Source organism: Eschscholzia californica, unplaced genomic scaffold (assembly GCF_041429995.1).
Source record: "Eschscholzia californica isolate CP2 unplaced genomic scaffold, dmEscCali1.0.p SCAF_5, whole genome shotgun sequence".
In the NCBI taxonomy this organism is placed as follows: Eukaryota; Viridiplantae; Streptophyta; class Magnoliopsida; order Ranunculales; family Papaveraceae; genus Eschscholzia; species Eschscholzia californica.
Genome location: NW_028238472.1, coordinates 8977047 through 9001462, shown reverse-complemented (window position 1 = coordinate 9001462; position 24416 = coordinate 8977047). Strand labels below are relative to the sequence as shown.

Genomic DNA, 24416 nt, shown 5'->3' with positions numbered 1-24416 from the left:
CAAGAAACAGAGACAAACAAAACAACTTAACCGACGCAGCCCACCCCAAACCCTTACCAGGGTAGCAAAAAAATGCACCAAAAGAAAATACATCAAAAAAACATAAAACCCCATTCCCAAGAAGGACATCAAAAAGGAATAACACTCATTATATACGTCTAGTGTAAACAGTACCACGCTTATCCTCATCAATAAGCTGCTCCAACCTTGAATCCAAGGAACCAGGGAACAACACTTCCTCCTCAACATCCGGCCAATATATATAAGCAAACAAAAGAGATTTGACCTTTTATTTTTCATAGAGGAAAGAGTTGGCCAACACTTCACTCTTCCTACTCAAATATAACTCGTAAACATATCCAAAACTAACTGTACCATCATCAATCCGTACATTTTCTTCATAGCCAGACCAGATTCCAGTTCTCAATTCTTCCTCTTATTCTTATTCTTCTTATTTTTCCTCTTCTTTTTCTGCTCTTTTTTCTCCCACGAATTTTTCAACTGGAATTCCAGAAAGAATATTTCAAGTTAACCATTTATAAACATCACAACAATAAACAAGATTATGAAAATGTATTCACACTCACCATGATCATTAATATTTGGACAAAGACGGCAACAAAATCGGTGTAGAGAGTAAGGGCATGGTTAACATAGTCGAGATCTCCATTATGAGCTTTCTCTATGATTTGTTGGGTCACCACAAACAGGTACCCAACAAACACTAATAATCCGAAACACAACTGCAACAACGATATTGAAGTTAACTTCCGTAAATATACCCACCTAAGTCTCAGAGGAAAGTAGTAATTTAGCTTTAAATGGTTTATGTTTCTTCTTACTCCCAACTTAAACATGGCAGAAGAACCTCCAACGATAAAGGAAGCAAACTGCAAGCAAAGAAGAATTGATACACCGGCTGACTGTAAGCCTCCAGGGTGTTGGTACTCGGGTTGTCTCGCTAACATGCGTCTTGCTGAAAAAACACCAAAGGCCATCGCCGTCCCCAGATACGCGCTCATCAGGATGCTGTATAAGGGCGGAACATCGAATCCATATAAGCTAAAATTCTAAAACGAGCAAAATTTACCAGATAAACAGACCTTGGATCCATGGAGATAGCGAAATCGATGAGAGGACCAATAGAAGCCCCTTTAAAAAAGGCTGCTCCCATCAAGAGACTAACCTTCTTCTTCTGTTAACCAATAAATAAATAAATACAAATGAGAAACACAAACTAGTTAAAATCAGATTGATTTATTAAATATAGAGAAAATTACCTCTTCATGAGAAGGAGTAGTAGTTAACCAGATAATGTTTGCCATACATGCTATTGTTGTTAGTAAACCCCCAATGTTCCAAAGGATATGAACATATACACCTACTGCTGATGCTAACAATGCACTGCATAATGACACATATACCTACAAATATATGTGAACCCAACCAAGATTAAATTCAAAAGTTCATTTTTGAAGCGCTGAAATTTGCCCCAAATTGGAGAAATTTGCGCAAATACAATAGTTACCAGTTTGAGATGATTTTGAACAAGTGGTGAAATTTGAGTGAAATTCTTGAGAGTATCTGATCTCCATGGGTTTCCGGTAGACGATTGACCATCAAAATAGGAAGAGAATGACTCCATTACTTGTGATTTCTGTTGGAAAGATTGGTGATAAAAACGAAGGTTGGAACTCAAGAGGGTATTTATAGCAGGTACAGGAGAAACTGTTTCGAGTCCGTTTAAAAAGATTTGTAGATATTTGGAACTAAGAGGTTTATTTATAGGATTTTGTGAAGTAAACGATATTTCGACTGAAGTTTCTTGGAAAAGAATTATGATATTTCGACTGAAGTTTCTTGGAAAAGAATTATGTATGCCTTGGCCGGGAGAGTGGCCGGACATAGTATCGGGGCTGAAGAGTTATATGGTTCGGCGAACGAACCTAGAACGTACTGAGAAAGTTCTACTATACCCCACTCTGACTTTGATTAGGCCGGGGAAGTGATAAGGGCTGAAGAGTTATATGGTTCGGCGAATGAACCTAGAAAGTAACCTAGAATGTACCTGGAAAGTTCTAGCATACCAGCTCTGACTTTGATGCGGCCTTTTCGCAGAAGTGAAACGTTCGGCGAATGAACCTAGAAAGTAACCTAGAATGTACCTGGAAAGTTCTAGCATACCAGCTCTGACTTTGATGCGGCCTTTTCGCAGAAGTGAAACGTTCGGCGAATGAACCTAGAAAGTAACCTAGAATGTACCTGGAAAGTTCTAGCATACCAGCTCTGACTTTGATGCGGCCTTTTCGCAGAAGTGAAACGTTCGGCGAATGAACCTAGAAAGTAACCTAGAATGTACCTGGAAAGTTCTAGCATACCAGCTCTGACTTTGATGCGGCCTTTTCGCAGAAGTGATACGTTCGGCGAATGAACCTAGAAAGTAACCTAGAATGTACCTGGAAAGTTCTAGCATACCAGCTCTGACTTTGATGCGGCCTTTTCGCAGAAGTGATACGTTAGTTAGGACATGTAGACCACCGTTGATTGTACCATGTAGGCCTTATCTTGAATCTCTGTGGTTCTCTTTTTATGGTTGTATGTGGATTAACGCTGGCCATTAGATGAAAAATAACACATCTTACTTTGAACAAAAATAATGAACTTTCCTCCCACCTTCCTCCCTTGTACACCATCATACCTATGTGGTAGATAAAATCAGAAGTGTTCACACACCTGAAAGGTGTAAGAATACAAAAATACCCCCTAGTTCGTGAGATGGGAGGGTAACCCTATCACGGTTGTACTTTGAATGGTAATTTAAGTTCGTTTACACTATTTAGGTGATCTGAAACATATATTCATACTTTCTTAAAATATGGACACAGTAAATGACAGAAATAAAGGCACCTCACCAATAAGCGCAGTAAAACTAAAAGGGATGGGCTAAAGGCACCCGCCCGAAGTGTTGTAGACACCGTTGTTGATTTCCAATAAAAAGACAAAAAAAAAAAAAACCCTAATATTTTTTGAAGTTAACAAAATCTCATTTGTTATCCAGATTACTCTTGGCAAAATAGATTATGGAAGAAAATAAAAACATAAATTGGAAGAAGAATGAATAGTTACCAGTTTGAGATGATTTTGAACAAGTGGTGAAATCTGACCGAAATTCTTGAGAATATCTGATGATCTCCATCGGTTTCCGATAGACGATTGACCATCATCATAATACGAAGAAGAGAATGACGACTCCATTATTTTTCTGTAGGAAAGGTTTGTGACTAAAAACGAAGGATAGAGAAATTAGTTCCAGTTATGAGTACTTTTATAACAACACAGAGAGACCTTTTTTTTTTCTTTGTTGAAAGCATAATACTGACCTTGATATTTCGTTCGAAGTTTCTTGACTGAACTTGATAGTCACAGGTGGGAGCGCTGAGTAACGCCCGGAGGCAAATAAGGCGTCTTTATAGCATAGGTTTTCGCTCAAATCCAAGTTTGGTATTTGAAAACCACGGATTAATATATAGAGTATCGAAGAAAATAAGAACATAAATCGGAAGCATAGTTACCAGTTTGAGATGATTATGAACAAGTGGTGAAATCTGACGGAAATTCTTGAGAGTATCTGATCTCCATCTGTGTCCGGGAGAAGGAACCTTTTCTTTTTTTTTTGATGAAAGGGAGAAGGAAACCTTATATATAAGGAAGACAATTTTTTTTTTTTTTTGAAGTCTATTACCCACTATTTCAACAAAAAAAAAAAGTCTATTGACTACTTATTTCAACAAAAAAAAAAGTCTATTGACTACTTATTTCAACAAAAAAAAAAGTCTATTACCCATTAGTTCAACAAAAAAAACAAAAAAAACAAAAAAAGTCTATTACCCACTGGAAGACAATTAAGTGTGATTTTTCAACAAAAAAAAAAAAAAGGAGACAATTAAGTGTGACAGTATTTCTTCTGAAGTTTCTTGGAAAGAAAGGGGAGATGATTTACTCCACAGTGTTAAATGAATATTTGGACTATACTCCATTTTATGAAAAAAATTTGATTTATGTCCCCATATGGACGGAAACTGTCAACTCAGTGTTAAGTTGAATGTGCATGTACTACACACGCGGTATGACGATTTTGCCCTTTCGAATCAGATGGATCTCTGCATGTCTTAGGATCCAACGATTGAAACATTTTGCCCTTTCGAATCAGATGGATCTCTGCATGTCTTATCCAACGATTGAAACAAAACGTAATATATATGGGAGATGCTAGAGCCCAGCTCGGTGCCCAAAAGGGTGTCAGTTGACGTGGAATTCACTGAAGGACATGATTTTTTCAAAGTTTGACTACGGTGGAGACTGCTTTTGTTTCTAAATGAAGACATTTGGACATTTTACTGGGCATTCTAGCTGGGCGCTCTATCATTTCTAAATGTATATATGGTTGCATCACAACTTCCTCCCCAATTTTTTTTCTTTTAACTTTCTAACCCTCTTCAACTTCTTTCTTCCTCTTTTTTTTTTTTTGTTAAATAACTTCTTTCTTCCTCTTAACAAAAAAAAAACTTATTTCTTCCATTCATCATTTGATCACTCTTGTGGATAGAGAAAGCTTTGATGCTTCGTCTCTACCCAGGAGAGAAGTGATCAACTTGAAATAAAAACTTGTCCAGTATAGATCTCTTGTTAATATGATCAAGCCTCTAATGGATAAAAATGAAGAGATCATAACAAAGTGTTTCAGATTGGATCCTAATCTAGGCGTCAAAACACGATTTCTCGTGGAACTCATCCACCTTAGTATTGCATTGAATGAAAATGTTCTTTCTCACTCTAAAATAGCAGGGAACTCTATTCCTTGTTCTGGATGTTAGTATTTTTCACCATGAAGACTTATTATATATAATACGTTGGTTGTTTCGATCAATGGTCCTTTTGGTCTATTTAATTTATGAGGACCTATTTAATACCAGTTACATTGGGTGGGGGTGTGGGGGACGGAGGGACATATTGTAGATATTAATTGTTTAGAGCCCCCAAGTATTATTGATGAATATCCCAACAAGTGGTATCAAAGTCACTATTTGCATGAATTTTTTAGATGTTTTTTATGTGTTATATTGTCCATGTTTATGATGTTTAAGATAATTCGTAAAAAATTGTTGTCTTTTGGATTATCCTTAGATCTGTTAGTTTTCGGAAAATATCTGGGAGATCTTATTTTGAAAACAATATTCCTGATGTCGAAAATTAGTTTTCCGCTAATCAGTGAAAGAAAAGAGACTTGATGCATGACATCGTCTGTTGTAGATAAATATTCCCTCAAAGTGATTGATACACCTTTCTACTCCCGCTCCTTGCTCCTTAGAAACCTAGGAAAAACTCTGCAAAGGATTCGGAAACCCCTCTTACGCTCCGGAGAGTCAGTGTGAGTGAGGTTACCTTGAAGAAGGTGATTTGAAACCCTTTTATAGGCGTTTGTGATCCACCGTTGGGGAAATTTTCTACTGTTCGTAGTTAGGAATATTCCGTTTATTTTATCTCCTAAGTTACATAGAAGTTCCTATGTTCAAGGATACTTCGTATGTATCGCACCGAGGTGATACATCTTCTAGAAGGCGTTTCCTCCTTTGAGATATTTCAGCCCACGGAGTGTTGCGGGTCCAACAGTCCTGTTCCCTCTAGGCTGGGTTGCCCATTGGACTTTTGATATATTCTTAACTTATTGACGTTAGCCAACAGCTAGACATTTTATATATCATCATGAATCCCGCCACTCCTTAGTTTTGGATTCTTATAAGAAGAATTGTCATGTTAGCTTATAGTAGACACAGACTTTACCCACTCTCATAAGATTTCATTTCAAACCACATTTTAACTTTATTTCAGGATTTTTTTGGACGCCCCAAACATAATTATTACTTTGAATTTAGCAGAGCTCACAAACTATTAAACAAGTGACAATATAAGCTCTCATCAAAAAAAAAAGTGACAATATAAGCAAACAAAGGAGATTCAATCTTTTATTTACATAGGGAGGAGTCAACACTTCACTCTTCCTACTCAAATATAACTGGTAAACATATCTAAAACTAACTGTGCTATAATCAATCCATGCATTTTCTTCATAACCAGACAACATTCCAATTCTTAATTATTCTTCTTCTTCTTCTTCTCTTCTTTCTCTGATGAATTTTTCAACTGCAATTCCAGAAAGAATATGTCAAATCAACCATTTATTAACATCACAACTATAAACAAGACTACGATAATGTATTCATACTCACCATGATTATTAATATTCGGACGAACACAGCAACAAAATCGGTGAAAAGGGTCAGTGCATGGTTAACATAGTCGAGATCCCCTTGATGAGCTTTCTCTATGATTTGTTGTGTATCCACCACCATGTACCCAAGAAACACTAATAATCCGAAATACAACTGCAACAACGATATAAAAGTTAACTTCCATAAAATACCCAGCCAAGTTTCTGAGGCAAGTAGTAGTTTCGTGCTAAACGTGTTGTTTTTCTTCTTACCTCAAACTTGAACATGGCAGCTGAACCTCCAAAGATAGAAGAAGCTAACTGCAACCAAAGAAGAATTGATACACCAGATGACAGTAAGCCACCAAGGTATAGGTATTCACGTCGCCTCGCCAACATAGCTGCTGCGGAAAAACAGCCAAAGGCTATTGCTGTCCCCACAAATGCACTCACCACAATGCTGTACAAGGAAGAATCATTAGAATGATTTGAAGTCGAAATAGCAATTAACGGAACAACATATATATGGCAAGAACATTGAACGGACTTATTTTGTCATAACCTCATTAGTCATCTTAAGTTGTATTAGGTTCTCAGAAATCCCAAACTAATGAGCGAACATTCTAAAACCAGTAAAATCGACAAGATAAACGAACCTTGGATCCATGGAGATAGCCAAATCGATGAGAGGACCAATAGAAGCTCCTTGAAAAAAAGCTGCTCCCATCAAGAGACTAACCTTCTTCTTCTGTTAAACCAACACATGAATAAATAAATACACATGAGAAACACAAACTAGTTAAAATCAGATTGATTTATTAACTATAGAGAAAATTACCTCTTCATGAGAAGGAGTAGTGGTTAACCAGATAATGCTTGCGAAACATGCTATTGTTGTTAATAAACCCCCAATGTTCCAAAGAATATGAAAATATACACCTACTGCTGAAGCTAACAATGCACTGCACAATGACACATATACCTGCAAATATATGTGAAGACAACCAACATTAAATCCAAAAGTTCATCTTTCAAGCAGAATCATAAAAGACATGATAGTTTCCCTATTTCACAATCAACCAAGATTGAAGGTTTTGACATTATAAACATATGGCGTATACTTGACTAATTGTGTATCCTCTCCAAAATCTTGGCAGTTGGTATTTTCAAAGCTTATAGAAATATCAATTTAACTAGTCTACGATTTCAACAACCAACTTGTTAAGTTGTGGTCATCCAACTCAAAACCAATTGGCAATGAAAGGAGAGGGACCTATACTTTATATTCTTGGTTGCTAGTTTCTCATTCTCCTATTCTCACACAACCCTAACTCCCTAATTTCTTTTGATGTTAATAAAATCTTAATCCCAGACAAGTCTAGGCACAAAATATTATGGAAGAAAAATAAAAACATAAATCGAAAGAAGAATTACCAGTTTGAGATGATTTTGAACAAGTGGTGAAATCTGACTTAAATTCTTGAGAGTATCTTCAGATCTCCATCTGTTTCCGGTAAACGATTGGCCATCATCATAATACGAAGAAGAGAATGACCACTCCATTACTTGTTATTTCTGTTGGAAAGATTGGTGGTGACAAAAACAAAGGATAGGAGAGACTAATTCCAGTTACTTTGAAAAGATTGTAGCTGCTACAAATCAGCAGAGTATTTCCTTATTATATAGGTAACAATTCCCTTCGATTTTTTTTTTTTTTTTTGTTGACAGTCCCTTTGAAGTTTCTTGCCAACTTCACAATCATATGTTTCAACAAAAAAAAAAAAAACTTCACAATCAAACACCGTGTTGAGTTGAGTCTGTTGACTACGGTGAAAGACCAAAGGGAAGTTTCTAGGAAACTTTGCTCAGCCCTCAATTTTTCAATTTTTTATTCCCTCTTTACCCTTATATAAAAGGACTACAATTTTTAGATTTCAATTGTTCTCAACCAAAACCCATCCCACCGGGCCCTCTTCTTCTCCCTCTCTCGAAAAATCTCTCAATCTAGCCCAGGTTTTGTTCAATTTTCTAATTTGGACCGTGGAGAGAGTTGGATTCTCTTCTCTTGATAGATTTTATTTCCTTGAGATAGATTTCGTTATTATTTTGTAATCTCAGTTTGTTTGTGATTATTTTGATTGGATGTTGTTGAATCTATAAGAATTTGATCTTAAATTGTTTTAAGATGATAAGTATCTTCTTTGAATCAGTTGTCTCAATTATTCTATTTGAAATAACTCATGGAATAGCAAAACAGAAAAAAAACATTAAATCCATGATCATTTAAGATACCACTTTTTGTTTCTTCAATCTGAAGTCTCCTTTCTTCAAATTAGATGAGTTGTTTATGACATTTTTCATTGTTTTCTTCACATTCAACAAGTATTTTTACCAATACTAATCCACTTTTTACTATACTTGAACACAATTTACTTGTTTTCCTTCTATGTAGTATCGGACATTTCAACTCTCAATAACAGTTTTCTTTATTAATTTCTTTTTTGTCCATCTCCAATGATTTTGTTTCAATATTTTTCTAAACTAAACAGAAAACAAGATGCAAGTTTTAGAGCTAGAGAGGCTATCTCCTCTGTCTATCTGATTTTAGCCAGAATTATCTCACCTCCATATCTATTTATAGTCTATTGGGTCTGACTCTCTTCCGAACCCATTTAAGTTGTAAGGGAGATTTAACCAAGACCTTCGGTCTCTCGAACGATATATTGCATATCAAAGTGAACTCTGTATATTTCTTGTTCATGTGCAGTTGAATATAGTCATTAAGTCTACTTTGTTGATCTAAATATTGTATGTAAATTAGCTATATGGTTTAGTAGGTCATTTCAAAAATTGGGTAATAACAACTCGCAGTATATGTTGAAGTATCCACTCGGAGTCTCAGCCTCTTACTAAAATTATAATCGTTTTGATCTTTGTTTCGCTCCAGGAACATATGATGCGTCTTGGACAGAAAAGCAATATTTCACATGGAAGGTACTTCGATAGTTTCTTCATTCTTTGTCAACTTTGTGGTGATTCCTTTGATATCTAATTGTGCAGCATTTGGAACTAAATATATAAGCATTTACAAGGCCTTTCTCATCTCAACACTCAGATGAAGACATCCGTATGCATTAGCAGGTGTCGATTGTAGAAACCAGATTTGAAGCTAATTTCAAATTTCTTTTTACTGTCATAGTTGTTATGAGACTTTTGTATGAGATGATTTTGTATCTATTTATGATGTTTTCAAGTGATACTGGGTTCTCATACTATTTGACCCTTGTAAGAAGTTTAAGCTTGTAATATACAGTGTTCAATTGTTTCATTCAAGTGGTATATCTCTGGTTTTTGTCAAAATATTGTTGTTCTCTGGTTATTAATCGATAAGTCGATTTCTCTCTGTCTTGGCTTAATTTAGACAGAGTTTCCTTTCTCTAACTTATAGAGAGATAAACTAATAAGGAATTAATCAATATTCCTTCTTTCGGACTAACCGAGATAGGTGTTAATGTAGTCGAGGCAAGAATAAATTCTCTTTCCTTAAGACATTTTACACCCCCGTAACAGTACCAAACGTTAGGGTGAATGCCTTCGGGATACAACGACTAACCTTTCAGAATTTTAAGATGGTACTTCTATATTCTGAAAGCGGACGAACCTTTGTCAGTATTATGAGCTCTTGGACTAATGCGGATGATCTTCTAGATGCTTCTGAAATTCAAATTTCACTCGAAACTTCTTTCTTCCTTTTCCAGATATTCTAGTCTAACCAGAACCTCTAGAAAATACTTCTTTAATTAGATATTCTAGGCTAACCAGAACCTCTAATCGTTAGAAGGGAAGAGAAGAAGAGAATGAATTGAATTGATGAAAAATGAAGTGAGTTTGGGTGGTATTTATAGGAATTGAATAGGTATAAACTTTTGGGACACATCTCTAGAGTTTTGGGGACAAAACTCTTGGTTTTTAGGGACACAACTCTTTGGGAAGAGTTGGTTATATAACTGGGATTTTCGGGTGAATTTTTGGCCATCAGATCTGGCTCAAAAACTCGGGTGAAACAGCAGCCGCTAGATGGGCGTGATCTGTCCCGAAATTGTCCCACAGTTGATCCAAACGACCGTTAGATCGTAGCCAGACGCGTGCCCGCGCGCGGAGCGAACGCCAGCTGTCGGATCGCGCGAAATCCCGCGCGATGAACGCTGACCGTCCAGATTGGCGCGCGTCCTCTTCGCGCAAATGCCCCTCAACTTGACTTGTCCTCTTTGACGCTTTAGTACCTATTTCAACCGATTTTTCGTTCAAACTTTAACCTTGAATCTCTCATTCATCCGGAATCGGATTTGAGTGATTCTTGGCTCTAAATTGTAGAGCTCGACGAGACGAACGCAATGGCGCGTTCCGTTTCTGAGTTTGACGAGTCGGCTCGAGCCAAAATAGGCTCCGATTCCAACAATCCCCCACATGAATGAAAATTTGAGGTTTTATGCTATGATATATGCAGACATACTATACTGACAGACTGACACTGACAGAGCTCATAAGCGGAACTTCGCTGCATCGGAAGAAGGTAGTCTTTCGACTTTGAACCTTTCCTAGTGAATAACTACAAGGTCTACAAGGACGGCAGTGAACTTTACGTCTTGAACTGAGTCCTGGGAATTGTAATCCAAAATAGCTATCACACAGCTAATCCCTTACTAACTTAGGTTCTCGGTTGTGTTCATTTCGGCCCTGAACATTCCCGATTTCGTGTGTGCTTTAGAGAAGTCGGCCTAGACGACCTTCCCATAGAACCGGCATCAATTCACACACATATAGGTTATCTGTAATAAGGTATCCTGCTATACCTCACGTTAGAATCAAGTTCTAAGTTTTCGGATTCATTAAAAGCTTAATGCTTAACCTCTCAATGCAGGTAACACTGTTGTCATCCTAGGAATGGGTAAGAGATAGAGATCTCTTACAGTGTTACTGTCGAGTCAGGATATAGCTTCAGTTGCCCTTTGAACCTAGATCGTGGGATCTCCAGTCATCTAGGTAGGGTTTCACCATGCCTTTACTCATTTACTTTAGGCGTTAGCCCCATTCCCCTTGATGATGCAACTACTAACTCTCTAGATAACCCTTTTGTAAATGGATCCGCTAGGTTATCTTTGGATCTTATATAATTTATAGTTATGATCCCTTCAGAGAGAAGTTGCTTAACGGTATTATGTCTCCGACGAATGTGTCGAGACTTACCGTTGTACATCTTGCTTTGTGCCAGTGCAATCGTTGCTTGGTTATCGCAGTGTATGTTGATTGCAGGCACCGGCTTTGGCCATATTGGAATATCTTCAAGGAATTGTCGCAGCCATTCTGCTTCTTCCCCTGCTTTATCTAGAGCAATGAATTCTGAATCCATTGTTGATCTAGCAATGCACGTTTGCTTCGAAGATTTCCAAGATATGGCAGCCCCTCCCAGTGTAAACACATATCCACTGGTTGACTTAGTGTCGTCGGTATCTGATATCCAATTTGCATCTGCATATCCCTCTAAGACTGCGGGATATGTGGTATAATGGAGTCCGTACTCCTTTGTTTTCCTTAGATACCGTAACACTCTCGTTATGGCGTTCCAATGTGTATTATTCGGGTTACTCGTAAATCTACTTAGCTTACTGACTGAGTAGGCTATGTCTGGTCGAGTACAGTTCATTAGGTACATCAGACTTCCAATAATCCGAGAGTACTTTAATTGTCTTACTGCGTTCCCTGTATTCTTCATTAAGTGAATACTTGGATCTATCGGAGTATTCGCCATTTTTAGGTCATCTTTGCTGAATTTTCCTAAGATTTTCTCAACGTAATGTGTTTGAGATAAACTTATCCCTTCAGCCGTCTTGGAAACCTTAATTCCAAGAATGACCTCTGCTTTCCCTAAATCTTTCATATCGAAAGTTTTCGAAAGCATCTTTTTAGTTGTATTAATGACATCTAAATTAGTTCCCATAATTAGCATGTCATCTACATACAAACATAGAATAACACATCCTTTAGCAGTTACCTTTGTATAGACACATTTATCACATTCGTTGATCTTGAATCCGTTTGATAATAATGTGTCATCAAACTTTAAGTGCCACTGCTTTGGAGCTTGCTTTAGCCCATACAGTGATTTCACTAACCTACACACTTTCTTTTCTTGACCCGGAGTTATGAACCCTTCTGGTTGGTTCATAATATCTCTTCTTCGAGTTGTCCGTTTAAGAAAGCGGTTTTCACATCCATCTGATGAATTTCTAGATTATATAAGGATGCTATAGCTACTAACACTCTTATTGAGGTGATTCGACTAACTGGAGAATAGGTGTCGAAGTAATCTAACCCTTCTTTTTATCGGAATCCCTTTGCGACAAGTCTTGCTTTATACTTGTCTATAGATCCATCCGTTTTCAATTTTCTTTTGAAAATCCATTTGCAGCCTAGAGGCTTGCAACCCGGTGGGAGGTCTACTAGCTCCCATGTATGATTTTGCATGATGGATTCTATTTCACTATTAACAGCTTCTTTCTAGAATGGAGCTTCTGGAGTAGCCATTGCTTCTGTGAAAGTTTGAGGTTCATTCTCTACCATATAGGTTAGAAAATCAGGACCAAATGTCTTAGCTTTCTTTGTTCTTTGTCCTCTTCGAGGTTCGAGTGTTGTTTCCTCGATTTCCATATCATCTTCTTTAGATGTTTCTAGATTTTCCTCTTCCTCATCTCTTACCCGTTTTCTACTTTCAGATGAGACTTCTGAATTCTGTTTGAAAGGAAAGATGTGTTCAAAGAACTTAGCATCTCTCGATTCTAGAATGGTGTTTACGTGTATATCTTCGATTTCAGACTTCTGTACTAGAAATCTATAGGCGCCACTATTTATTGCGGGCCCTATGTATACACAGTCCACAGTTTTAGGTCCTATCTTGACCCGTTTAGGAGGAGGAACTAATACCTTTGCCAGACACCCCCACACTTTCGTGTATTTAAAGGATGGCATCCTTCCTTTCCATAATTCATATGGAATTTTACCGGTTTTTCTATGGGGTAACTTATTTAATAAGTGATTAGCCGATAATATCGCCTCCCCCCACAAGTTCTGAGGTAAACCAGAACTTATTAAGAAAGCATTCATCATTTCTTTTAATGTTCTGTTTTTCCGTTCTGCTACACCATTTTGTTGAGGTGTATAAGGAGCCGTCGTTTGATGAACTATGCCATTCTTCGCACATATCTCGGCGAAAGGAGATTCATACTCTCCACCTCGATCGCTTCTCAAAGCCTTAATCTTTTTATTAAGTTGAGTTTCCACTTCGGTTTTATAAAGCCCGAACTTATCGATTGCTTCATCCTTACTCCTTAGTAAGTAAACATAACAAAACCGAGTGGAGTCATCGATAAAAGTGATGAAGTACTTTTTACCACCTCTGGTTTGAACCATCTTTAAGTCACAAATATCACTGTGAATTAAATCTAGAGGTTCTGTGTCTCGTTCTATTGATTTGAACGATGTCTTAGTCATCTTTGATTCTACACATGTTTGACATGTTCGTTTTGAATCAATTTCGACTTTCGGAATTAACTCTAAGTTCATTAATTTCTTTAATGACTTGTTATTCACATGTCCTAGTCTTTCATGCCAAATATTAAAAGACTCAGCAATATAAACGGAATTATTAATTTCATTAATAATAATAGACGCCTTTGGCGTTACAGAGGTTACATTTAGTTTAAATAACCCCCCACATAAGTAGCCCTTCCCAACATACATCCCATTCTTAGACAAGACGAAGTTGTTTGACTCAAAGACTAGTTTGAACCCATTCTTACTTAGAAGAGAGCCAGAAACCAGATTCTTTCGGATATCTGGAGCATGAAGTACATCGTTCAAAGTTACTTCCTTTCCTGAAGTGAACTTTAGTTTGATCTTCCCTTTTCCTCTGACCTGGGTGGTTGAGTCGTTTCCCATGAACAAGGTTTCTCCTTCAGCTGCTTCGATATAGGAAGAAAAGAGACTTTTCTCACCACAGATGTGACGAGTTGCTCCGGTGTCGACCCACCACTCTCTCTGGTTGTTAACCAGGTTGACTTCAGATACCACTGCACAGAGGTTCAAGTTCTGAAGTTTCTCAGTCACTTCTTCGGCTTCAATAACCATAGCACATAGATTCTGAGTTTCGGTATCTTCTATCAGCGAGGCTTGGTCTTTCGGCTTTTTATGTCTTTTGCCGGTTTTGGAACGACAATCCTTTGCCATATGGCCTCGTTTGCCACAGTTGTAGCATTGGCCGAACCTCGTCTTTTTCTTCGGCTTTCCTCCGTCTTTAGACAGATGCTTACGCTTCTTACTTGAACCAGTCTCTACGACGTTCACATTCGAGAGTCTTTCAGAGTTCTTCTCGGCAGTGCGACTGTCCTCTTCGATTCGAAGCTTTAGGATGAGTTCTTCAAGGCTCATATCCTTATTCTTGTGGCGGAGATAATTTTTGAAGTCTTTCCACCCCGTGGGTAATTTTTCAATCAGAGCTCGGACCTGGAAAGGTTCATTCGTTATCATGTTCTCTGCCTGTAGTTCCTGTAGGAGACTCTGCAGTTCCTGGACTTGGGTCATAACTGGTTTTGAATCAGTCATCTTGTAGTCCAAGAATCGTCCTACGATGAACTTTTTGACACCCGCCTTTTCAGTCTTATACTTATTGATAAGGGTGTCCCACAGTTGTTTAGATGTTTCTATAACCGAATATAGATTATAGAGCCCGTCATCTAAACTATTCAGGATATAGTTCTTGCACAAGAAGTCTTCTTGTTTCCACGCCTCTATTTCAGCGGTACGCTGTGCTTCATCCTCTATTTCTGCATAGGTGGGTTTCTCTTCGGTTAAATATTTAACCAGGCCCAATGTTGTGAGGTAGAACATCATCTTCAATTTCCAACGATTGAAGTCAGTTCCCTTGAACTTCTCTGGTTTTTCCCCATTCGTGGTGTTAGGCGGAATAACCCGTAGAGTGGTTCTTGTTCTTGCCATTTCTGAAACACACAGAATTTAAAACAAATCAATTTCTTATAACTAGAGAAATAATATAAAATGTCTTAAGATTGTTGTTCTCTGGTTATTAATCGATAAGTCGATTTCTCTCTGTCTTGGCTTAATTTAGACAGAGTTTCCTTTCTCTAACTTATAGAGAGATAAACTAATAAGGAATTAATCAATATTCCTTCTTTCGGACTAACCGAGATAGGTGTTAATGTAGTCGAGGCAAGAATAAATTCTCTTTCCTTAAGACATTTTACACCCCCCTAACAGTACCAAACGTTAGGGTGAATGCCTTCGGGATACAACGACTAACCTTTCAGAATTTTAAGATGGTACTTCTATATTCTGAAAGCGGACGAACCTTTGTCAGTATTATGAGCTCTTGGACTAATGCGGATGATCTTCTAGATGCTTCTGAAATTCAAATTTCACTCGAAACTTCTTTCTTCCTTTTTCAGATATTCTAGTCTAACAAGAACCTCTAGAAAATACTTCTTTAATTAGATATTTTAGGCTAACCAGAACCTCTAATCGTTAGAAGGGAAGAGAAGAAGAGAATGAATTGAATTAATGAAAAATGAAGTGAGTTTGGGTGGTATTTATAGGAATTGAATAGGTATAAACTTTTGGGACACATCTCTAGAGTTTTGGGGACAAAACTCTTGGTTTTTAGGGACACAACTCTTTGGGAAGAGTTGGTTATATAACTGGGATTTTCGGGTGAATTTTTGGCCATCAGATCTGGCTCAAAAACTCGGGTGAAACAGCAGCCGCTAGATGGGCGTGATCTGTCCCGAAATTGTCCCACAGTTGATCCAAACGACCGTTAGATCGTAGCCAGACGCGTGCCCGCGCGCGGAGCGAACGCCAGCTGTCGGATCGCGCGAAATCCCGCGCGATGAACGCTGACCGTCCAGATTGGCGCGCGTCCTCTTCGCGCAAATGCCCCTCAACTTGACTTGTCCTCTTTGACGCTTTAGTACCTATTTCAACCGATTTTTCGTTCAAACTTTAACCTTGAATCTCTCATTCATCCGGAATCGGATTTGAGTGATTCTTGGCTCTAAATTGTAGAGCTCGACGAGATGAACGCAATGGCGCGTTCCGTTTCTGAGTTTGACGAGTCGGCTCGAGCCAAAATAGGCTCCGATTCCAACAAATATATTGGTACATTTACAATGGGTTATGTGTTCATGGGTGAGTTCGATATCGGTGGCGCGTTGATTCTCTTTAAGGGAGTTCGATATGAAGCAACCGATTTGAACATCATTAGTTTAGCCAAACTCGAGGTTGACTTGGCCTTTTGGCAGATTTGATACGTTAGTGAACGAGATGTGGACCGTCGATTGTACCACGTAGGCCTCATTTTGAATCTGGGTGGTTCTCATTTTGTGATTGTGTGTTGAGTAGAGCTGGCCATTAGATGCAAAAGGATACATTTTTTCCTCTAGATATATGGGATGAGATTACACATAGGTAAACAAATCTTACTCAGAATAAATAACAAGTTATTTCTCACCGGCTAGGTTTGTTTTGGAGACAGATAAAATTAGGTGGGCGCTTTGGAGAAACAAGAAGAGTTTCTGGGGAAAAGATGGAAAACCCAAAAAGCACCCACCAAACACACCCCTCAAATCGTCGGCATAAAGCCGTTGGTCGGCCACGTCTTTCTTCTCTTCTCTCTCCTCTTTTCATTTCTCTGTTTTTTTTTTTTTCTAAGTTCCTGTGAAAGGGAGCACCCTTTTGCCGGAACCCTTCATCTGGATCTGGTTCTTCCAGATTCCAGATCCAGACGAATTTCCGGCGAAACATAGAGAGAGGGAAAAAATACAGAGAGAGGGAAAAAATACAGAGAGAAAGAAGAGAGAGAAAAGAAAGAAGGGATAAGAAAAGAGATAGTAGCTTACTGATTTGGTGTTGGTGATCGTCCAGTATTAATGGTAGAGGACGTCGGAATTATAGTGGAGGTGAGAAGGGAAGAAGAAAGTTAAAAAAAACTGAGAAATAAGGGTGATGTTTGGAGGAAACAAAAAAAATATTTATTCCACCCAAAACTTATTGTCCCGGTAACTTTTCTTATTTCTCTAAAACACCAACTTTAAATTTCTTTTGAAACAAACACCAATCTTAAATTAATAGTGTGTATGGATGCAATATTCCTACAAAAAATTATATATGGTTGGAATTAAGACGTTTTGATCTATTTGACTACCAAAAACCTTGTGACTCATAAAAATCTTACTCCACTATCCACTCCTTCAGATTTGTTAAGATTTTTGGATTGTTAAACTCAAATTTTAAACTTAAAATTAACGCAAAAAGCTATTTCTTTAAAAACACGTTTTTCGGAATGAAAACAATTTTCTGAAGGAAAAGCTTTAGGAATAAAAACAATTTTTGAAAGAGAACGATTTTCAAAAAAATAGTTTCTTCATCGATTTTTCTTAAAATCATTTTGACTCATGAATCCTTCCTCTAAACACACTATAAAATTGCAATATAAATGGAATTTCTTTCGTTGAAGAAATACAAATGGAATTGGTATTCGATTGACTTTTTATTACTAAATTTTATTTTTCTCTTCCATCTCTTATAGAATTAAGTATCCAGTAAACACAATAAACAAGTTGGCAATTAAGGGCCATCAAATTATGGGCATCTGACTTCCGTGACAGTAACCCTAAAACTAAGGTGCTGTTTGTTTTTTCATTTTTTCAGATCCGAAAAAAATGAAAAGGAACTCCTTGAAAACTTCATCTCTAATAAACAAAGAAGAAAAATCTAGTCAAGCCTTCAGGTCCGAAAAAAATTTAAAACTTAAAATTTAGTCAAGCCTTGATGGGCATCTATGGCCATCAAGTCATGAAAAGGAACTCCTTGAAAACTTCATCTCTAATAAACAAAGAAGAAAAATCTAGTCAAGCCTTCAGGTCCGAAAAAATTTAGACTAGAAAAAACTAAATAATGATCTGAACATCAGGAAATCTATGCCAACTTTGAAAGAGTTCATGTTTATGAAACTGCCATCTAAGGTTGTGTTTGTTTTTTTTTTTTCAGATCTGAAATTTGAATGGACCACAATTCAGATTTCAGATGTTTGTTTTTCATTTTTAACAAAATCTGAAAAGTTGGCTGAATGGATTGGAAATCTGAATAGGCTGAATGGAGACCATTTTTTTCAGACTACAAAACAAGTCTGAAAAGAGTGGGAACAAATCTGAAAAGGTTAAATCTCGAAATTACCCCTCTCTAAGACTCAAAATAAGTAGAGTTTCTTCAAAAAAAATCACGGGAGTTTTCTTCTTCAGCTGGTTCTCCTGTCGTCTTTACTAAGAAATCTAGGGTTTCAAAACCCTAAGCCGAAAGATCAAAATGGGCTTCAACAATTCGTTCTCCTTCTCTCTCTGCTAGGGTTTCACAAGCTCTCTCTTCCATTAACGGTTCAAACGAGGTAAGGGTTCAAAAATTACTCATCTCCCTCTATTCATACTTCATTAACTTCGTGCAACTGATCCATTTATAAAACCTAGTTTTATAACCAAATAGGACTTTTAACTCACAAAAATCAGACTCTCATTGACCCATTTATAAAACCCTAGTTTTGATTAATGTGTTTATTTCAAGAGTTGTTGTTTGCTTGGTTATAGAGAAGCTTCCTTTGTTGTTGTTTGAAGATAAATATGACTATATTTATATGCTTTTGATTGATGTATTTTTTGTAAATGTTGTTTGAATTTAATTCCATCGAAATCCCATTTCCATTTGGTATAGGAAATCATTGTTTTCTAAACCGATACTTCGAAATTTCATGTAAAAACTCAACCCCATTTCTCGCCGAAACTAACCACCAAATCCTTAGCATTAAAAATGGCGAATTACGTATAAATTCAACTCCTTATGTAGCTTAATCAAAATAGTACTAGTACTAATATTACATTACCGGAAAAAGACCATTTCGAGTATCTGAAATTGCAACTGGACTTGTGCGATCTTCTGCTCAATCAAACTCTGATAGAAGATAAAAGTCGGAGCCGACAACAAGGTAGATATATTCACTTTAACTACTCGTTTTTTTTATTCGAGGACTAGTGATTTGTTTCAATGTCGTTAAAAGTTTTCTAATTGTGTTCACTTTAAACCAATACTTATATATCCAAACAGTGGGGAGACATATGACGCGGATCAAAAGGAATGGGTGGTAAGTTCACTTTTCTATATTTTAACATCATTTAGTTGTTTCTACTGCTAAACTTCGGAACTATCGTCTCTTTTGTATCTTTGAATACGGTGATAGCATTTTTTTTTTTTTTTTTTTGTTGAAAGGAATACGGTGATAGCATACGTCGGGTTGTTTAGAACTTTGAATACTAATCTAGAGCATGGTTACTGTAACTTTTTGTATTTTTCTTTTGTTTCACTAAATTCTTATCTTGTATAGAAATGGCCTCTTCAGTTTGACCATGTGTTGGCATTATTTCTGTTTTGAGTTTAGAATTTGGATAGTCTAGTTTCTTTAGGCAGACAAACAATGATTTGTTGATATAGGTTACTTTTGATAATTAAAGTTTGGACATGAGTTAAGTAGTGTGAGAATATGTGATTAATTTGAACCGAAAGAATACTACGAATGATGAAGAAGTGAAGCTGCGTTTTCTAAACGTCAACTTTCATCGATGAAATCTACTTTTTGTTTTATAAAAAGTGTAGTAGAGGGCAACAAGCTATTATGTGTAGTAGCTATATATTTTCTTGTTCTGCTTCGTTGAATAATTTAGGTTATCGATGTCAAAATATAATGTATCTGGGGTCCTTAATAATAATGAGAAACTAATTATGATACTTAGCATAGACGGAGGTGGAGTTTGAGGAATAATTCCTGCAACTATAGTCGCATTTCTTGAATCTGAACTTCAAGTATTTCTCCATATAGTTATTCATGCTATTATGTTAACTACCATGTAAGTTTTTATCTAATGGTTTGAAATGGCATTTTCATTTCGTAGAAACTCGATGGAAATGGAACAAGGATTGCAAATTATTTCTGACTTGATAGCAGGAACAAGTACAAGAAGCTTAGTGACGGCCATGTTAACTACGCCAAACGAACGAAAACGTCCTCTCTTTGCTGCAAAAGATATTGTCCCATTTTATTTTGAAGAATGCCCCAAAATATTCAGTGAGGAGTCGAATTGGTGCAAGCAAGCTACAAAAAGGTTTATTCATTAGATAGGGTTGATGTTCCAGTTAGGCTGATTTTATGTATTTTTTTTTGTTGAAAGATTTGGATTTTATGTAAGTAATTGTTCTTTTACTATAAGGGTATAAATGTAAAAAATTCAATGCGGAGGTCCGGGTTCAGATTCTGCCAATTCAGATTCAGACAATTCAGTTCAGCCAATTCAGATTCAGCCAATTCAAATTCAGACAAAAAAAAACACAACCTAACTGTACAAGAAGGTAATTGTCAAAGTCCACTGGCCAAACTCACCGAACAGGTTCTGTTAACCTCTTACAATGACAGTTTAGTATTAAAAGAAGTAAAGAACGACAAACATGAGGAAATCATCCATGGATGGGATTAGATAGAAAGAAAGCTCTACAGATGAATTAGCTTCGAAATGAAGTAACCCTCATCACTGAAAGAATCAAAGCATGTCTTAAAACATATCTAATTAAACTATCAAGTGACTAAGTCAAACGATGAAGATGAACATTTCTTAGAACTTGTCTAACAATCATATTGTAGCTAAAAATCTACACGCATTTCCTCTCTACTATTTTCACTACAAACTTTTTTAATGCAAGACAAAATTAACAAGCGTTTGATACTAACTGTATGATCAATGCTCAATACTGTAAATAAACCTATCAAACACCAACCTTTAGGTTCACAAAAAAGTTCAAAATAGCATCAGGTCTGGCTTGAACTGGTGGATATAGGTTAGATTGAACAACCAAAAGCCGAAGAGCTCTTCGGTTTCCTATAACTAGTTGGTTGATTTCTGTGGTCATATTGTTACTTGCTGTACTAAGAAGTCATATCATAGCTAGAAAGAGACTTATCCTGAAAACTTCCTTTTCATTTCCCTTGCGTCGTCACTTTTGTGCTTACTTACCTTGCTTTCAAGCCTTTCCCGTTTTTGCTTTTCACCAATTTCTCTTTTGTCATCCTCGACTGCATCAGACCCTCTGTGATGCTTTCTAGGGTGGTTCTTGTGGTGTTCTGTTATTCTCTGTCTTAGTTTTGACTCCCGGCTAAACCTTTTCTCTGAATATTCATGAGGTTTTGGACTAGCAGCCCTTTCCTTAGCACCTGATTTTGAAGTCATATTAGAGACAATTACTCCCGGATCAACATTCAACTCTTTCCCTGCTCCAGGAGAACCTTCATTAACTTCAGGTAGAGGATATATAGCAGATTCACCGAGTTCATTACACTGCTTAGATATTCCTCCGTCTATATTACATATTACATTATCAGCTTTCTTTTCCCAACCTGGATTTTTTTCGGAAGATACGCTCCTTTTAGAAACTTCATGGCTCGGACTTCCTTTCCTGCCACGCCTAGGACTGCTGGTACTGGGATTAATTGGACTCCTTGATATGTTACACCTATATGGAGCTCTTGACGATACTCGTTGTCCTGATCTAGGTGATGGAGATCTAATACGAGAGTGACGACGAGAACCAGAATCATCACGGCGATATGTTGTTGACCTTGACAACGGAGATACCTTCTCGCTCTTCCTTGCATTCCTACTATACGAATCGTACCTTCGATCACCAGAATGAGCAATATCTCCTCTATAACTTGATACGGAATCATTCCTATTATCACTGTAACGACTATGAGAACTGGGACTTCTTTGACTCCATCTGCTGCTGTTGGTTTGCAAGTACTCTTCATTTTTGCGGTGACTATTCCTGTACCTTATAGGAGATCTAGACTTCGACTTAAAAGTCCTAGGAGGAGATGGAGATTGGGGATGAGGTTTTAGTTCTGGTTCTTCTTCCCTGTCCATGTAAAAAAAGGGAAACACTACAAATAAGTCTGTGACTGATTCATAAACTATCAAGTAAAAAACTGAAGACCCAAATGGGTGAGGTATAAACATAATGAGCTTCAGAGGATATATTTGAAGGTCATACAAACAAGAAAATTTCCATTGATTGAATTATCTTGTTTATAAATCGATTACCCCACTAGCCTGTCTCAACACTTCAATCCCACTAGTCTGTCTATAATCACAACGATTGAGAACCAAAAACAAGAAGAATTCACCATCCATAACAAGCAAATATCAATTGAATATTTGAATCCTCACATTGTACAAAAATAAATCGTTACTTACTTCTTGGGTACAAATTCTGGAGAAATCTCTTCAGATACATCATTCTTTTCAGAAATCTCCTCAGATACATCATTCTTTTCACCATTGAAGCGTTTGCTGATTTCAGCAACACGTTCAGCAGCAGCTTTAAACCTTGCAGCATGTGCAGCTGCCTGCTGCTGTATCAGTAGTTGTGTGCTTACTAACAACTGCTGAAACTGGGACTGCTGCAACGCTATAGCATGATTCGAAGTTGAATCCCCTGCCCAAGGCAAAGGAGGATTCGAAGCATGCGATGTTTGAGAATCAAGATCAGGTGGCACGTCATTAGGATCCATCAGAAATTTCTATTATCTATAAATTCAACAAGTAACTTCTTTCCTTCAACGCTTCACCTATTGCAAGTATATAGTCATCAAAATCATTGAAACCCCACTAATTGTTCATTATCGGTACATCATTAGTTCTGAGTAAAAAATATAGGACTAGGAGCTAAGACAAGAGAATGTGAGTAAGATTGTGTCCGCTATGGCCTATTTACTGTGACGGGCACCTAGTATTTGCCCTAATTTCAGATACACATAACAGTGACCATGATGGATATATAATAGGATCAACAAATATGGGAAAAATAAACTTTCATTGAACAATATACTATATTTTTCTTGATTAATTCATTTAAACTTGCTAATATTATCCTTTTTCAACTCTTTAGAAGAACCCTAATTCGTTTTCCATTTGCATTCTACTTACATATTTGCCAGGCACCTACACCAGGTACTTCCTACAGACCTGACGATTTCGATCTTTACATTTTGGGGTTTAGGGTTTATGATTTAGGGTTTAAAGTGCTTGCAGTTAGGGCAAGATTTCACTTGAACATTGTTAAATGAAAAAACAAATATCTGTCTTCTGTTGGATGAATTATTGTAACTATGAATCTAGGGTTGATGGTTCAGCAACAACAACAAGACAAACTATATATATTATATTAGAATCTCTAGAGAGAGAAATAAAATAATAGAGTATCAAGAGTTAGAGAGAGAGAGAGAGAGATTGAATCAACCAACCAGAACTACAATTTCAGATCTCTGAGAAACTACACGATGAAATAGACGAATAAATTAGAAAAATGGAGCGGGCAAAAAACTTACAAAACTGAAGTGAAGGAAGGATTTTTGTTGGAAATTGGAAATGAAGAAGTCTTTTTGGACAATACTTCGGTGGTAAAATAAGGTGGAGAAAATACTTTTCCAACAAACGAAAAGAAAAAGTGAAAATCGATTTCTCGTGGGAAAAATGTGAGGAGAAAATCTTAAATATTTTACGGATCATGGTGAAATCATTCTTCAATCTCAAAGATTTATTCTCCATCTTTCGTGTACTCAAAATAGTCATGATCATTTATGAATGTTACGCAATATTTTTTTACCCCTCACTAGCTAAGTTCTTGAAGTCAGCGGAAAGTCTAAATGGCCTCATTCTAATAATTTAGTCGTTCTAGTTGTGACATTCTTAAAAGGTAATTTAACATGTTTAGCTTGTAACGAACATGACACCTAATGTGATCATCAAGACCGTCCAGATAAACTCATTAGCTTTAAGTTTCTTAGTAGAAGTACAGTTAATATGTCCTAATCTACCATGGCACACATTAAAAGGCTCAACGATATAAGCAAAACTAAAAATGTTATTATTAAAATCTTATTCGACGTTCACTACAAAGAACCCCCGCTCAGATACCTCCTTCTGATCAA

General features: G+C 37.0%; 3 protein-coding genes and 1 long non-coding RNA gene across 12 annotated transcripts; 1 reads left to right on the top strand and 3 right to left on the bottom strand.

The window, feature by feature from the left end:
- Positions 1–128: 128 nt before the first annotated feature.
- Positions 129–3735, bottom strand: LOC147536839 (bax inhibitor 1-like). Of its 6 annotated transcripts, none has more exons than XM_086638747.1 (7): positions 3381–3735; positions 3127–3281; positions 1281–1424; positions 1104–1195; positions 843–1029; positions 588–743; positions 129–501 (listed from the first exon to the last, which is right to left on the bottom strand). In XM_086638747.1, exons 2-7 carry the CDS (start codon positions 3253–3255, stop codon positions 424–426), a joined length of 786 nt encoding a protein of 261 aa, XP_086494873.1. In that variant the 5' UTR covers positions 3256–3281; positions 3381–3735; the 3' UTR covers positions 129–423. The 6 variants fall into 6 exon arrangements, 5 of the variants coding, with proteins under 5 accessions (XP_086494873.1, XP_086494871.1, XP_086494872.1 ...); XM_086638745.1 differs by lacking the exons at positions 3127–3281; positions 3381–3735 and adding exons at positions 1529–1657; positions 2069–2259; XR_015224827.1 differs by lacking the exons at positions 3127–3281; positions 3381–3735 and adding an exon at positions 1529–1988 and having other exon boundaries at positions 843–976.
- Positions 3736–5997: 2262 nt separating this feature from the next.
- LOC147536838 (bax inhibitor 1-like) lies at positions 5998–8573 on the bottom strand. The gene is made up of 6 exons (XM_086641868.1): positions 7703–8573; positions 7107–7250; positions 6925–7016; positions 6542–6728; positions 6288–6443; positions 5998–6201 (listed from the first exon to the last, which is right to left on the bottom strand). The coding sequence occupies exons 1-6, from the start codon at positions 7829–7831 to the stop codon at positions 6151–6153; spliced, it is 759 nt and encodes a 252-aa protein (XP_086497994.1). The 5' UTR covers positions 7832–8573; the 3' UTR covers positions 5998–6150.
- Positions 8574–8921: 348 nt separating this feature from the next.
- Positions 8922–9607, top strand: LOC147536837 (uncharacterized). The gene is made up of 2 exons (XR_015225651.1): positions 8922–9262; positions 9329–9607. It is a non-coding gene; the product is annotated as an uncharacterized LOC147536837 (long non-coding RNA).
- An 11461-nt stretch (positions 9608–21068) lies between these two features.
- Positions 21069–24040, bottom strand: LOC147536836 (uncharacterized). Of its 4 annotated transcripts, none has more exons than XM_086638742.1 (3): positions 23814–24040; positions 22719–23054; positions 21069–22342 (listed from the first exon to the last, which is right to left on the bottom strand). In XM_086638742.1, exons 2-3 carry the CDS (start codon positions 22820–22822, stop codon positions 21388–21390), a joined length of 1059 nt encoding a protein of 352 aa, XP_086494868.1. In that variant the 5' UTR covers positions 22823–23054; positions 23814–24040; the 3' UTR covers positions 21069–21387. The 4 variants fall into 4 exon arrangements, with proteins under 4 accessions (XP_086494868.1, XP_086494866.1, XP_086494869.1 ...); XM_086638740.1 differs by having other exon boundaries at positions 22681–23054; positions 23814–23994; XM_086638743.1 differs by having other exon boundaries at positions 23730–23864.
- Positions 24041–24416: the final 376 nt, after the last annotated feature.